A 14,014-nucleotide genomic window follows, 5' to 3' on the forward strand; every position below is an offset into this window, starting at 1 on the left:
TAGTTATATCCCTGTAGTTATATCCCTGTAGTTATATCCCTGTAGTTATATCCCTGTAGTTATATCCCTGTAGTTACATCCCTGTAGTTATATCCCTGTAGTTATATCCCTGTAGTTATATCCCTGTAGTTATATCCCTGTAGTTACATCCCTGTAGTTATATCCCTGTAGTTATATCCCTATAGTTACATCCCTGCAGTTATATCCCTGCAGTTATATCCCTGCAGTTATATCCCTGTAGTTATATCCCTGCAGTTACATCCCTGTAGTTATATCCCTGTAGTTATATCCCTGTAGTTATATCCCTGTAGTTATATCCCTGCAGTTATATCCCTATAGTTATATCCCTGCAGTTATATCCCTATAGTTACATCCCTGTAGTTATATCCCTGTAGTTATATCCCTGTAGTTATATCCCTGTAGTTATATCCCTGTAGTTATATCCCTGTAGTTATATCCCTGCAGTTATATCCCTATAGTTACATCACTGTAGTTATATCTCTGCAGTTATATCCCTGTAGTTATATCCCTGCAGTTATATCCCTGCAGTTATATCCCTGCAGTTATTTCCCTGCAGTTATTTCCCTGTAGTTATATCCCTGTAGTTATATCCCTGTAGTTATATCCGCGGGGCGGGCTTGTTTAGATCATGACATATTGTGTGGATGAAGTGCGGGTGGGTGGCAGGTGGGTTTAATAAAGAGAAAACAATAACTTAACAAATCCATAAATGTATAATTATTGTGGTATTTCTATCTATAGGCTATATTTACATTTTTATTTCATTATTTTAGGCTCTCTGGCGTTAGTGCCCAAGCCTAAGTTTTAGGGCCTATTTATACACGTGTCAAATAGTCTACATACCAATCACCAAATGTTTTTGGGAACAGGCAGAAAAAGTTAACGTCGATCCCTGGAGGCAAAATGGACAATGTCAGAGTTTACTGTAATTCAATAAGAGAAAAGCTGAAAAATATAGATTTGAAAATAAAGAGAAGGGATGGCCAGAAAAGTAATGTTTGGGAAAGATTTGGTGAAGTGGTAAAATAGGATTATAGCAGTGCTGGTGATGTTATGTGTGATGATTGTGAGGCGCTATACAAATTCAACAGTCGCAAGATGGGGACTGGAAATAGGCCTATGGCACATCAACGGAACTGTAGCCTACTGTTCAGATGGGTTAAATGGAAACTGAAATGTGGACACTGACTGTAGGTCTAGAACCTCTCACATAGCCTTAATATTAACTCCTGCAGAATTAAGCATTTATTGCAGTAAAATGTTACACCAAATGCAGGTGAAATATGATTTCTTACTTTGAGCATCTTGAGAGAATGTACAGTTAGTGTAACGGCTTTCTTCCAGGGGTGAAGGAGAGGACCAAAGTGCAGCGCGGCTAGTGTTCAACATGTTTAATTAAAGAACAAGTGAAACACTACAAACAACATACAAAATAACAAATGTGAAAAAACCGAGACAGACCTATCTGGTGCAGATAAAACACAGAGACAGGAAACAACCACCCACAATCCCCAACACAAAACAAGCCACCTTTATATGATTCTCAATCAGGGACAACGATTGACAGCTGTCTCTGATTGAGAACCATATTAGGCTGAACACAGAAACAGACGAACTAGACACACAACATAGAATTCCCACCCAGCTCACGTCCTGACCAACACTAAACAAGCAAAACACATAAGAACTCTGGTCAGGACGTTACAGTTAGATACCATCTGTAGAGGTGCAATCTTTATTATCATCAGTTTTCACAGCCCAACCTACCAAAATGTTGTAAATTATAAATCAGGAACATATCTAAATCAGGCAAAAAGAAATCCTGCACCTCCTGTGTCAAAAACAATTTCCATCGTCTCTGACTGTAGCCTATAGCGCACTTTCTATATTAGCGGGTTAGGGACGGGTGTGGGCCTCAGATTTACACTTTATCACATACAGTCGGGGGGTTGCAGATGGGTTATTAGCAATTGCTGGCGGGTGTGTGTGAACAAACAGCTGACCTGCGCTCCACTAGTGTGTATATGTGGGTATGTGTGTACGTCCTCCTCAATCTAAATATCTGCTTCTCTTTGACTCTCTCTCTCTTTTGTTCCTCTCTCAATCTCGTTTCTCTGTTATTTCTCTCTGTACTTTTATTTTCTCTTGTCCTTTATTCCCTCCACTCGCTTCCGTCCAACAAGTCATTATTGTGATGTAAGGAGTACATGTTGGAAAGGGGACTTTGATCGATGCTATTATTTAGACATAGTCAACCTCTCAAGGCAAATACAGAAGGATAACTCTTAAGAAAGAGACTGAAGAATCCCTCACACTGCAATGTGCATATAATCCATTTTATAGAAGTAAGGAGGACATGTGTGAATAGGGTTTCCAATAGCTCTATATCACTCCTCCAGTCTTCATAACTATAGATGTTTTGATAGATTGTGATCAATGTCAGAATTCCATGTTCTTATTCCATCTGTTCGTGAAATAACAATCACAGTTCCAAAGACAAAAAGACAGCGAGACACACAGTAAATACACAAAAACACAATCACACACCACACCTGGTTTTCCATTACAAAATTCCCAAGTTTGGCTGATGCTCTTCTGGGTGACCAATCACGTCACGGTTGTGTCCTAAAAACAAAATGCCATTGGTGGTTAAGTTGCTAACCCCTCCCCCCTGGCCTTGCCCCACCCCTCTAGGCAAAGGCCGTCATCTCACTCGCAGCCAATCACTTCGCTCCGTGGACAGCCGCAAGCGCGATGGCGGCGGTGGCGAGGTAGACAAGACACGAGGCGGTGGCGCCGGACAGCAGGCCCCACAGACAGGTAAGACAACAGGACGCAGAGGGAGCCCATGCATCAGTCTCTAACAGCCGCTTGGGTCACAGACCACACAGGACCACCTCCTACCATTATAGTCTGTCACTGCACCAAGGCTATAGCTAGCTATCCCTGAATCCCTCCCTCACATAGGCCTGTACATCCATCAAAATCTCCCAAACTCTTTCTTGCCTAAGTGCCACGGCACTAATTCCAACATGGACCCTGAATAAATCGAGTGAAACTGTTTGCTGTTTTGTTGTTTTGTGAGGTCATGAATGTAGCCACAATACTGGAGATTGTGTCCTGTCTTGAAAAGTGGATAAGTCTCTGCTGAGTTAGCGAATCAGGTCCCCCCTCACCCCTGCCATTGGACAGCCATGACTGACCAGCTTTTCCCATTGGTCAGACTAGGCTTGACTGACTGACCGGGTCTACTGAATGCATTGGGCAGTCATGGCAGCCAGGGAAATGATTGACATATCCAGTAACCAATCGCATTGCCTTCCCCTGTATGTCAAGTCAATGCTAAGGATATGGAATCAGAGCCCAGAGAGCCTGGCAGCACAGAATCTCCCCTACGCCAAACCATGCCACGCCCCTTCCTATTTTGGCCAATGGGAGGCTGTTCCTGCATGATAATTAGTTTCGGCCCTTCTCCTCCCCCCTCCACCCTGAACCATCCCTTCCTCCTCTCCTCCTCCCTCCCTCCCTCCCCCTCAGTGGACCAGACTGCGTCAGGTGAGGAGTGGTCGTCGTGGAGTGTGTGTTCGGCCACGTGCGGTGAGAGCTGGCAGAGCCGCACGCGTTTCTGTGTCTCCTCCTCCTACAGCACCCAGTGCAGCGGCCCGCTCCGAGAGCAGAGGCCCTGCAACAACTCTGCCGTCTGTCCAGGTAAGCTGAGCCCCCCCCCCCCCCCCACTCCCCTGGCTGCCTCCTTGCTGCCCCTAGTCTCCAGCACTCTCCTGGCTCCGCTCACACATACAAGCCCTCCTCTCTCTCCCTGAAGATCTCTACTCCTTCTTCCCACTGAACAACTCCATGGCATGGATGTCTATAGCCCTATACAAATCCTCTTTAGAAGCCTCTGCCTTAGAGAGATGGGCATGGGGCTTACCTGCTGAGCAGCAGCATAGTTATTCTGATGCCCAACTTCCTGGTGCTGTCTTTACCCAACCTCTCTGTGCAATGCATCCTGGGGCTTCTCTTACGTAACAGACAATAACGCTCCAGACCAGGACTTTAATATGGAACTATGCAGGTGAATACATTTAAACACTGAAATAAGATCAGAGTAGTCTACACAGGAGAACCATGCAGGCACTGAGAGAAGGATGTTTGTGACTGCATTAAGGCAACAGGCTGGTTTGTACCATAGAGTGTTGGATGTTTATGTATTTTGGAGTTGATGTTATTGTTGTTGTCGTGGTGAAGGTCTGTGTGGTTCTCTCTATAAATCATACCCTAGCCGCTCTGATTGCAGTGCATGGGACTTGGGATGAGTGGTCGCCATGGAGCTTGTGTTCGTCAACCTGCGGCCGTGGTTACCGGGATCGCACGCGCAGCTGCAAGCCCCCTCAGTTTGGGGGAGACCCCTGTATGGGGCCGGAGAAGCAGACCAAGTTCTGTAACATCGCTGTCTGCCCAGGTGAGATTACACAGATTTCTCACTGGATTCTTACTCATTTGCGTTCGAAATGGCACCCTGCAGTATTCCCTATATAGTGCACTACTTTTGACAACTTCAGTCATCATGGCAGTCCCGTCTATAGTTATATAGAGACAAATTATCCCTGAGAAGGTCATGTGAAAAGGTTCTTGTTTATGCATGAAGGATGAATAAAAGCATGTACAATGTGTGTACGTTGCGTTATGCACAGAGACGTAGACAAACTAATACAGTTGAAGTCGAAAGTTTACATACACCTTAGCCAAACACATACTCAGTTTTTCACAATTCCTGAAATTTAATCCAAGTAAAACTTCCCTGTCTTAGGTCAGTTAGGATCACCACTTTATTTTAAGAATGTGAAATGTCATTATAATAGCAGAAAGAATTGTTTATTTCAGCTTTTATTTCTTTCAGCACATTCCTAGTGGGTCAGAAGTTTATACACTCAATTAGTATTTGGTAGCATTGTCTTTAAATTGTTTAACTTGGGTCAAACTTTTCGGGTAGCCTTCCACAAGCTTCCCACAATAAGTTGGGTGAATTTTGGCCCATTCCTCCTGACAGAGCTGGTGTAACTGAGTCAGGTTTGTAGGCCTCCTTGCTCGCACATGCTTTTCAGTTCTGCCCTCAAATGATCTATAGGATTGAGGTCAGGGCTTTGTGAGGGCCTCTCCAATACCTTGACTTTGTTGTCCTTACGCCATTTTGCCACAACTTTGGAAGTATGCTTTGGGTCATTGTCCATTTGGAAGACCCATTTGCAACCAAGCTTTAACTTCCTGACTGATGTCTTGAGATATATAATATATCCACATCATTTTCCTGCCTCATGATGCCATCTATTTTGTGAAGTGCACCAGTCCCTCCTGCAGCAAAGCACCCTCACAACATGATGCTGCCACCCCTGTGCTTCACGGTTGGGATGGGGATCTTCAGCTTGCAAGCGCCCCCCTTTTTCCTCCAAACATAACGATGGTCATTATGGCCAAACAGTTCTATTTTTGTTTCATCAGACCAGAGGATATTTCTCCAAGAAGTATGATATTTGTCCCCATGTTCAGTTGCAAACCGTAGTCTGGATTTTTTATGGTGGTTTTGGAGCAGTGGCTTCATCCTTGCTGAGCGGCCTTTTAGGTTATGTTGATATAGGACTCGTTTACTGTGGATATAGATACTTTTGTACCTGTTTCCTCCAGCATCTTCACAAGGTCCTTTGCTGTTGTTCTGAGATTGATTTACACTTTTCGCTCCAAAGTACGTTCATCTCTAGGAGACAGAACGCATCTCCTTCCTGAGTGGTATGATGGCTGTGTGGTCCCATAGCGTTTATACTTGCATACTATTGTTTGTACAGATGAATGTGGTAGCTTCAGGCGTTTGGAAATTGCTCCCAAGGATGAACCAGACTTGTGGAGGTCTACAATGTTTTTTCTGAGGTCTTGGCTGATATCTTTTGATTTTCCCATGATGTAAAGCAGGCCTTGAAATACATCCACAGATACACCTCCAATTGACTAAAATGATGTCAATTAGCCTATCAGAAGCTTCTAAAGCCATGGCATCATTCTGCAATTTTCCAAGCTGTTTAAAGTTACAGTCAACTTAGTGTATGTAAACATCTGACCCACTGGAAATGTAATACAGTGAATTATAACTGAAATAATCTGTCTGTAAAAAATTGTTGGAAAAATTGCCAAAACTTTAGTCTCTCTGTCTCTCTCTCTCTCTCTCTCTCTCTCTTTCTCTCTCTCTGCTCTCTCTCTCTCTCTTTCTCTCTCTGCACTTCCTCTCTCTCTCTCTCTCTCTCTCTTTCTGTCTCTCTCTCTCTTTCTCTGCCGTCCCAGTTGATGGGGTGTGGAATGAGTGGGCTAATTGGGGTTCATGCTCTGCGTCCTGCTCCAACGGGACCATGCAGCGGATCAGGGAGTGTAACGGACCTTCGTACGGAGGATCAGAGTGTCGCGGGGAGTGGATAGAGACCAGAGACTGCTTCTTACAGGAGTGCCCAGGTAAAATCTGCTGTCAAAACTCTGTGTAGAAGTTGCCCACAGGTACAGATCTAGGATCAGTTTACTATTCGCTAATCCTGATCTTAACCATTAGAGCTGTGTTCTGTGTCTTAGTGGAGGGGAAGTGGCATCCTTGGACGTCGTGGGTGGGCTGCACCAAGACATGTGGTGGGGGGAGCCAACAGAGACAGAGGATTTGCTATGGGCCCTTCTTTGGGGGTGAAAATTGTCCTGGAGATCGAGAGGAGGTGCGACACTGCAATGAGAAGCGGTGTCCAGGTGAGTAGTCAGAACACATTAATGGAAAGGTGTGCTCTTAATCAATCAATCAATCAAATGTATTTATAAAGCCCTCTTTACATCAGCTGATGTCATCTGCAATCTGTAATTTTTTATTATACTATACGTCCTGTATCTCATATTTACTTTTGCTTCATATCTTTGGGTTGTTCCACGAAGTGAGTGCCTTTTGCATCCCTTTTGATAATTTAAGTAGAAATTGTGCACCAATATTGCCTTTAAAAAAACTGTTATATTTTAACTGGAATGCTGAGTTGCTACATCCATTTTTATACTTATAAATTAATGATACAGTATTTACCGATTGATTCTTGAAGAATATAGCTTATAAATGCCTCATGAGCTTAGTTCAACTGTCATACTGTACCCCATCAGAACCCAAAATACAAGCAGGTTTTACTATAATGTTTGTAAACAATGTAAATGTAAGTAAACACGGTATAGCCTCAAAACATGGTTTAAAGTATCATTTTGATGTTATGGATGATCAGTCCTTGCAATCATAACTCTGTTATTGAATTTGAGAGTGGTTACATTTCTCCAGGCCCATCCCTCAACTTTTTACCAGCACATTTGTATTTTAGATATGCAATTTACATATTTACGAGTATATGCCTTTGTTGTCTCGCTCTGTGATCGCTGGTCCGGTTCTAAACAAGTATCTCGTTTAGAAGGCCAACATCACATTACATCTTCTCACAAATAGTTTCATATTCAGTCATATATTTTATACAACCATCAGATGCAAACCCCACAATTGAGAAGTGTACACAATCAAAGCCACAGTAATGTGTGTTTCTGTCACGAATCCCGCCGAAGGTGGTGCCTCTTCCTGTTCGGGCGGCGCTCGGCGCTCGGCGTCACCGGCCTACTAGCTGCCATCGATTCTTTTTTCTTTTGTTTCTGTTAGTTTGGGCTGATTGGGTGCACCTGTTTTGAGTTTAGTTTGGGAGGTAGGCTATTTAAGGGCAGGTAGCCCGCTGGCTTTTGTGCGAGCTTGTTTATCTGTTATTTGGTGTTGGATTGTTATGTGGATTTTATTATTTTCTCTGGACAGTTTAGTCCGGTTTTTCATGTGCCCGTGTGTTTAGGGCATGATCATTTTCCCTGTCAACTGGAGAATAAATCCACTTTCTTGAAACCCTGCTCTCTGCGCTTGACTCCTCCACCCAGTACTCCTAGCAGCTCTGACAGTTTCCTGTCCATCATGAGATCACCAAATGAAACAACCTTGACATGACTGTCCCTTAAGTGTCCATGGACCACTCCAACATTCGCAAAAATAGAAATATTGTTTAATTCTCCAATTTTGGGGATTAGGAGTTTTGGCAAGAATAATGTCTTTGTTCTCCATAGGCTCTCTCCCTCAATACTCCATGGCAGTGAAGAGAGTTTCTACCAGGAATTTATGACTGTTGTAAAACCTGGAGTGGGAGAGAGAGTAAGAGAGGGGGGAAGCCACGATATACACACAAAAGGGACACGTCGTGACAATAGACAGGCTAGAATCTTTTTATGTGAAGCTTGCATTTAATTGCCACTCCCTGTTGCACACAACAAGCTTCCATTCCTCCTGTCACAAGGGGATTCGTGGCTGATTTAAGAGGAAACCCTGTCACTTTATTTGGCACTTACTAGTCTTTACTTTATTTAACCTCTTGAGATGGGAAACCGTGAACATATGCTCTTTATGACAGAATGTACACGTTTTGTGAAATCAAACGTTTTTTTTTTACCAAGTTACACTTCTGAAAAGGCACGGAATCTGTGGAACGAGCCATTTGACACTCAGATTGGTGGAATACTGACGTTTGCTTTTGGTTTTGGTGCAGAACCTCATGAGATCTGTGCAGAGGAGAACTTCTCCAACGTAGTGTGGAAAATGACTCCAGCAGGGGACACAGCGGCCGTACGCTGCCCTCCCAATGCCAATGGTGAGCTACCTCCCTTTTACCCTGAGACATACAGTGCATTCAGAAAGTATTCAGACCCCTTGACTTTTTCCACATATTGTTACATTGCAGCATATTTCTAAAATAGATAAAAAAATGTATTTCCCTCATCAATCTAGGCACAATACCCCATAATTAAAAGCTAGAACAAGTTTTTATAGATTTTTGCTAATTTATAAAAACAACAACTGAAATATCACATTTACATAAGTATTTAGACCCAATACTCAGTACTTTGTTGAAGCACCTATGGCATTGACTACAGCCTCGAGACTTCTTAGGTATGACGCTACAAGCTTGGCACACCTGTATTTGTCAAATTTCTCCCATTCTTCTCGACAGATCCTCTGAAGCTCTGTCAGGTTGGACGGGAAAAGCTATTTTCAGGTCACTCCAGAGATGTTCGATCGGGTTTAAGTCCAGGCTCTGGCTGGGTCACTCAAGGACATTCAGAGACTTGTCCCGAAGTCAGTCCTGTGTTGTCTCTGTACTTTGCTTCGTTCATCTTTCCCTCGATCCTGACTAGTCTCCCAGTCTCTGCCGCTGAAAGACATCCCTACAGCATGATGCTGCCACCACCATTCTTCACTGTAGGGATGGTGCCAGGTTTCCTCCAGACGTGATGCTTGGCATTCAGGCCAAAGATTTCTAGGTGCTGTTTGGAAAACTCCAAGCGGGCTGTCATGTGCCTTTTACTGAGGAGCTGCTTCTGTCTGGCCACTCTACCCTAAAGACCTGATTGGTGGAGTTCTGCAGTGAAGGCTGTCCTTCTAGAAGGTTCTCCCATCTCCACAGAGGAACTGTGGAGCTCTGTCAGAGTGACCATTGGGTTCTTTGTCAACTCCCTGACCAAGGCCTTTCTCCCCTGATTGCTCAGTTTGGCTGGGTGGCCAGCTCTATGAAGAGTCTTGGTGGTTCCAAACTTCTTCAATTTAAGAATGATGGAGATCCACTGTGGTCTTGTCGACCTTCAATGCTGCAGAAATGTCTGTGCCTCCACACAATCCTGTCTCCGGGCTCCACGGACAATTCCTTCAACCTCATGGGTTGGTTTTTGCTCTGACATCCACTGTCAACTGTGGGACCTTATATAGACATGTGTGTGCCTTTGAAAAACATGTCCGATCAATTGAATTTACCACAGGTGGACTCCAATCAAGTTGTAGAAACATCTTAAGGATGATCAATGAAAATATAATTCATCTGAGCTCAATTTTGAGTCTCATAGCAAAGGGTCTGAATACTTACTGTTTGTAAATAAGGTATTTCTGTTTGTTTTTTATATACATTTGTAAAACATTCTAAAACATGTTTTTGTTTGTCGTTGTGGGGTACTGTGTGGAAATTGTGGAAATTGTGGGGAAATTGTGGGAAAAAAATATGGAATTAATTTCCGAATAAGGCTGTAACTTAACAAAATGTGGAAAAGAGAAGGGGTCTGAATACTTTCCGAATACACTGTAGCTGTAGACTCCAATGGCTTCAGACGTTAGACGCCATAAGAGTCTACAGCCATGTCTCAGAGCAAACCCTTTCTAACCTTCCCTATCTACACCTAGCCAGAGGGATATCCATAAGACATGCCTGGCTTAGGATGGGTTATGCCTCTGGGATCTCACGGCTCTAGTGATGTTAACTCCCCAGTCTGTGTCCCCATCCAGGGCTGATCCTGAGGCGGTGCACTCTGGATGATGAGGGAATAGCCTACTGGGAGAACCCCACTTATATGAAGTGTATCTCCAATGACTACCGCAGCATCCAAACACTGGTGAGTACCAGAGAGATGATCAACGATTGAAAATGTACTCTTGTACTTTACATCTGAAAACAGAAGCCAGAAAGTGCCCATAGGATGCCATTTGAGATATGCTGCCTGCTCAGTTCAATACATCCCACTGGGCACAGATGTCAATTCAATGTCTTTTCCACATTGGTGCAAGGTAATTTCTTTGAAATGACGTGGAAACAATGTTGATTCAACCAGTGTGTGACCAGTGGGATGTTACTAACAAACCATAAATGGTCAAGACCAAATTAAGAAGACAGACAGGAAATGTATGTTAGTTTTACTAACAAGTGAGTTGATCAGAAGATCACCTCTATGCAATGGTGATGTTCTGAGTGCTTCACTCATACCTTTCCTCCCCAGACTAGGGAACACCTGTCCAAGGCCCAGCGGGGGCTTGTGGGGGATGGAGTTTCAGAGGTGATGACGAAGCTCAGGGTGACGTCCAGCGATGGGACCAGCTACAGTGGAGACTTGCTGGCCATAGTGGACGTACTGAAGAACATGACAGAGATCTTCAGAAGGGCCTACAACAGCCCCAGCAATGCAGACATGAGAGTAGGAGGAGGGAGCATGTGTTTGGATTGGAAGTCATTAGGTCATTAGGTCATTAGGTCATTAGGTTTGGGTCAGGGCTACATTTAAAATTGACTGGTGTTAAAGAAATGGCTGGAGGGAATGTTTGTAGTAGGTCAATTGATGGCTAATGTTGTAGAGTAATGTCTCATGGCCTCTTCGCTCTCTTTCTCTTCCTTCTCTACTGGATTACAGAACTTTGTCCAGTCAGTCAGTAACCTGCTGATGGAGGAGAACAAAGAGAGATGGGAAGAAGCACAACTGGTGAGTTGGTCTCTTTCTCTTCTTTTCACAGACTCACTGGCGCTTCTTTATGCACACACATGAGCTAGCATGCATGGTCACAGTTTGTGCTCCTTCTTGATGTGTGTCGGCCATGTGTTGTACAGAGATCATTTCAATGACTATTCTCTGGTGCCTTTGTGTCTAGCTGTTGGCATGATAGTGACATCATGCCAGTCTCCCGGGAGATATATGGATGGTGTGTGATGCATATGAACAGTGGGTGTCTGTTTGGTGTTCGCTCCATGAATCATCAGTTCTCTTGTCTCCTTTCTCTCTCTTTCTCTCTCTCTCTCTGTCTTTCTCTCTCGCTCCCTTTCTCTCTCTCTCTCCCTCCCTCTCTCTCTCTTGCTCTCTATCATCTATCTCTTTCTCATGTCTCCTCTCTTCTCTCTCTCTCTCTCTCTCTCTCTCTCTCTCTCTCTCTCTCTCTCTCTCTCTCTCTCTCTCGCTTTGTCTTCCCCTTTTCTCTCTCTCTTAGTTGGGTCCTAACATCAAGGAGCTGTTCCGGTTGGTGGAAGACTTTGTGGACGTTTACGGTCTTAGGATGAAAGACTTCCAGGACATGGTTGAGGTCACGGATAACTTAGGTAAGCTTTTTCCTTTGACGTTAGTCTCTTTGGCTGTGAATGAAAATATTGCTTCCTCTGTCCTTGTGTCCTCAATTCTTCTCAAATTGCATGTCCTGAATTCCTCCGAAGCTCATTGGAGGAGGAGGTCCGAGGGAGGGACTTTGGATCCTCTCCTCCAATGCGCTTTGACAGGAATTGTAGAAACAAGGACGGAGAAAGTAAGGATTCGATGGCTTGTAATGTGTTCAGACAGCTGCGCCTTTGTTCGTTCAATGTGGACTTTTTTATTGAACTATTCGTTTTTTTCCAAGTTAATACTAGGTCTTTAGGCCATGGTGGAAAAGCAGAGATAGCCACATTGGCAGTATTCCAGAGCTGTAGAATCTGAATTGGATATGCACCCACCCAGGACACTAGGGGATCTCATCTGTTAGCGTTGTGTCTGGTGTGTGTGGATCTCACTGGTTCAGTCAGTTCATTCTCTCTGTCTTTTGGAATCAGAACAGAGGGTGTGAGCAATGAGGTCTAAATATTGCCATTCCCCCTGGGTACCACCCACAAACCAAACAGGGCTATAGAACAGACATCCTGGGCTGTTCCCACAGGTCACACACTGGTTGAATCAACGTTGTTTCCACGGCATTTCAACCCATGTGAAATAGATGTTGAATTGACGTCTGTGCCCAGTGGGTTGTGTCTCAAGAGAGCCTAAAATCACACTCACAATCTGCTCAGTTCCAGACCAGTGACTGTGAACTTCTGCTTACACATACACAAACACACGCGCGCAGGCACACGCTCTTGCGCACACACACACATACACACAAACACAGTGACTGTGAACTCCTCTGTTTCACGCAGCATATAATATTTATAAAACTAACAGCATCCCACCGGCAGGCGCTTGGCTTCTAGCTGACCTGCAGATGAACATGGCACAGTGTGTACAGGGAGGTCTGTAGCTGGCGTGTCTGGGGAGTGTGTGGAGGAGTGGAGGGGCCAGCAGTAAGGTGCTGTTTCTAGCGCTGCCCAACCCACTGCCCGCCTCGCTGTCTGCACTGCAGCCGAGCCTCCACCCAAACCCACCGCCACACCGCTCCTAGTTAATGACATCACACTCCCTGAGTCCCACACATATCACAGAGAGCGAGAGAGAGAGAGAGAGAGAGAGAGATAAGGAAAATAAACAAGTTAGTTATTACTGTATTTAGATAGCTATAATTTAAATATGTACATAGTGAGAAAGAAGAGGCTGGCCTAACAAATGGCTAACACACATTATAAACTGGATGGATCAAGCCCTGAATGCTAATTGGAAGATGGTTCGAGCCCTGAATGCTAATTGGCAGTCATACCCGTATACCACGAGTACGACAAAACATTTATTTTTACTGTTCTAATTACGTTGGTAACCAGTTTATAATAGCAATAAGGCACCTCGGGGGTTTGTGGTATATGGCCAAAATACCACAGCTAAGGGCTGTATCCAGGCATCCCGCGTTGCGTTGTACGTAAGAACAGACCATAGTCGTAGTATATCAGCCATATACCACACCCCCTCGGGCCTTATTGATTAAGTAAGTGATGAGTCATGAGTTTATGTAGTGAATAAAATATAGCTCTCTCTCTCCAGTTCTGTCCATCCATAAGCGTCCGGTGGCGGGTAATGCAGACATCAGCTTCCCTATGAAGGGCTGGAAGGGGATGATGGACTGGGCCCGCAGCTCTGAGGACAGAGTTACTGTCTCCAAGAACATCCTCTCCACAGGAAAGCCAGGTGAGAGCACACACACACACACACACACACACACACACACACACACACACACACACACACACACACACACACACACACACACACACACACACACACACACACACACACACACACACACCCCCAAACAAAACATTCATACAAAATTTGCATATGGAATTGCACTTGACATTTGAGAGCCTCCAGACTCTCAGCTGTGTGGAGACGTGGGGTTCCTCAGTCTCAGCCAATGAGATAGTTTTCTCTCTGTGACATA

General features: G+C 44.4%; 1 protein-coding gene across 12 annotated transcripts in view; it reads left to right on the plus strand.

The window, feature by feature from the left end:
- LOC129837664 (adhesion G protein-coupled receptor B1-like) overlaps positions 1-14,014 on the plus strand; it is a 147,070-nt gene that overhangs the window by 100,531 nt on the left and 32,525 nt on the right. For 5 of the 12 annotated variants that reach the window (XM_055904004.1, XM_055904001.1, XM_055904003.1 and 2 more), the window contains 11 exons: positions 2,716-2,841; positions 3,559-3,729; positions 4,304-4,483; positions 6,352-6,516; positions 6,631-6,795; positions 8,649-8,750; positions 10,430-10,536; positions 10,918-11,112; positions 11,326-11,394; positions 11,894-12,002; positions 13,618-13,761. In XM_055904004.1, the coding sequence (XP_055759979.1) occupies positions 2,716-2,841; positions 3,559-3,729; positions 4,304-4,483; positions 6,352-6,516; positions 6,631-6,795; positions 8,649-8,750; positions 10,430-10,536; positions 10,918-11,112; positions 11,326-11,394; positions 11,894-12,002; positions 13,618-13,761 (1,533 nt within the window). The remainder of the gene's footprint in view (positions 1-2,715; positions 2,842-3,558; positions 3,730-4,303; positions 4,484-6,351; positions 6,517-6,630; positions 6,796-8,648; positions 8,751-10,429; positions 10,537-10,917; positions 11,113-11,325; positions 11,395-11,893; positions 12,003-13,617; positions 13,762-14,014) is intronic. The other 7 variants (XM_055904006.1, XM_055904002.1, XM_055904005.1 and 4 more) reach the window with 3 other exon arrangements.

This window comes from Salvelinus fontinalis, chromosome 38 (assembly GCF_029448725.1).
Source record: "Salvelinus fontinalis isolate EN_2023a chromosome 38, ASM2944872v1, whole genome shotgun sequence".
Classification (NCBI taxonomy): domain Eukaryota; kingdom Metazoa; phylum Chordata; class Actinopteri; order Salmoniformes; family Salmonidae; genus Salvelinus; species Salvelinus fontinalis.